This window comes from Echinops telfairi, unplaced genomic scaffold (genome assembly GCF_000313985.2).
Source record: "Echinops telfairi isolate 266 unplaced genomic scaffold, ASM31398v2 ScPeMD7_655;HRSCAF=1070, whole genome shotgun sequence".
Classification (NCBI taxonomy): Eukaryota; Metazoa; Chordata; class Mammalia; order Afrosoricida; family Tenrecidae; genus Echinops; species Echinops telfairi.
In genome coordinates, this window is record NW_022104553.1 from 21731217 (window position 1) to 21732994 (window position 1778).

Below are 1778 nucleotides of genomic sequence, written 5' to 3' on the forward strand. Positions count from 1 at the left end.
GGCCAACCAGCAGCCAGGAAGGGCGGGCCAGCGCGAGGGGCGGGCCAGGGGCCGTACCTGCGGGGTGGTGGTTGGTGGCATAGCTTTGCAGTGGGTGGGGGGCCGCGTAGGCCTGGCGGTGTAAGATGTCCGTCTCGGGGTGCGAGGTCCTGGAGCTGCCATAGACCAAGCTGGTGGGTGGTGGGGAAGGTTGTGAGGGAGAAGGGAAGAGAGAAAATATTAAGGTACCCACAAAAGCCCTCGAGGAAGGCGGTTCAGAATTCCCCCCAGGGGCTGGGGAGGAATCTTCCAGTTGACAGGGGTTAGGCCAGGAAACGGGTCTCTAACGAATTGAAAGACAAGGGAATCGGGCCCAATTAAGAGCCCCGGGAATGGCCCCACCTCTGAGCCCCAGTAAACATAGCCCATCGTTTTAGTTTCATCTTTACAAACACCAGAGGGGAGAAGATTCGGAGGAAGGGCCTTGAGCTTAAGGTGAGAAAGGGTTGGACCTCTTGCGTCTCAGCCCCTCAACCCCAGAGGTGCACGTGCACGGCCCCCTTTCTCACAGACACGTGGGGACAACTAGGCCCAGACCCTCCTTGTCCGAGGCAGAGTCTGGCTGTTCTCTAACCGGGTATGGAGTGAGTGGGGGGGAAATGGGGACCTGTGCACACGTGAGGATCTTACACTGGCCTGGGTTCAGGTTCAAATGCAAAAGCCCAGGCAAAGCCAAGCGTGCAACTGTGGATCCAACGTACCCAGGAGGAAGAAAAATATCACCGTGGAAGGAGTCCCACTTGGAAAACCCTAAAACACGTGGGGTCCAGCCCAACCAGGGTGGGAACCCCAGGTGTGTGTGTGTGTGTGTGTGTGTGTGTGTGTGTGAGAGAGAGAGAGATTTGGGACGCGGGCAGGTGAAGCGTAAAGGGCGTGCCACCAGAAAACACAGGGAGAGGGGTCACTCACACACGCACACGCACGGACCCACGCGCATCCGTACAAACACACACACTCGGGAAACAGCGGACTCTTCACCAGTCCGTGGAACAGTCGCAGGTCACAAACTCCACACCCTGACTTTGGGGGTAGGGGAACTAAGGGGGCGTGTCAGAGATGCTGGACCCCCCTCCTTACTCGGCACATAGAACCCCAGCTTACAAAGGGGGCGGGGCTGGGGGCCCAATCTGCGCGCGGAATTTCATGAGGGGGGGGTTGCGGCGAGTCGCGCGGCCTGAGCAGTCACGGAACAATAGGACCCGAGAGGGGGGCGCACGCCCCCCCAGGTCTGCGTTCTAATTCTCTCCTTCCCACCTTTGCAGGGGCTGGGGTGCCGGGGGGGAGGGGGACCACAAGTCTGGAATCCAAGGATAGAGGGGGAAGTCCAGGCCCTGCTTTGCCAGTCCCTCCCACCTTCCCAAGGCCTTCCAGTGCTCAAATTGTTTTGCACCCCATTCCCCCGCGCCCCACAACTGCATTCCCCCCTTTGCATGCCCGGTGGTGCTCTGGAGGAGTTTGCAATCTGCAAACTGGTGCGACGGCGTTGTTGCAAACCCGGGAAGGCCGCTCCCTTGCAAGCCGGAGGGGAGTTTGCGATGCACGCATCGCCGGGCGGGCCCGACCGGGCCCGGTTGGGCCCCCACCCCTTGGCCCCTTCTTCCAGGCCAACCCGACTCCTTACCTAGCTTTCGCTGACCTCTCGTAACTCCATCCCGCCCCGGCGCCGAGCGGGTCCCCGAAGCCGGCGCTGGGGTAGTTCCTGTCCATGAATTGGCCGCGGTGGAAATTGGGGGGAGGGG

General features: G+C 61.0%; 1 protein-coding gene across 1 annotated transcript in view; it reads right to left on the reverse strand.

Annotated features, from left to right (window-relative positions):
• PRR12 (proline rich 12) overlaps positions 1–1768 on the reverse strand; it is a 45055-nt gene extending 43287 nt beyond the window's left edge. The window contains exons 1-2 of the mRNA XM_045292632.1: positions 1661–1768; positions 58–170 (exon numbers count right to left, since the gene is read on the reverse strand). Coding sequence (XP_045148567.1) covers positions 58–170; positions 1661–1746 — 199 coding nt within the window. The 5' untranslated portion in view covers positions 1747–1768. The remainder of the gene's footprint in view (positions 1–57; positions 171–1660) is intronic.
• Positions 1769–1778: the final 10 nt, after the last annotated feature.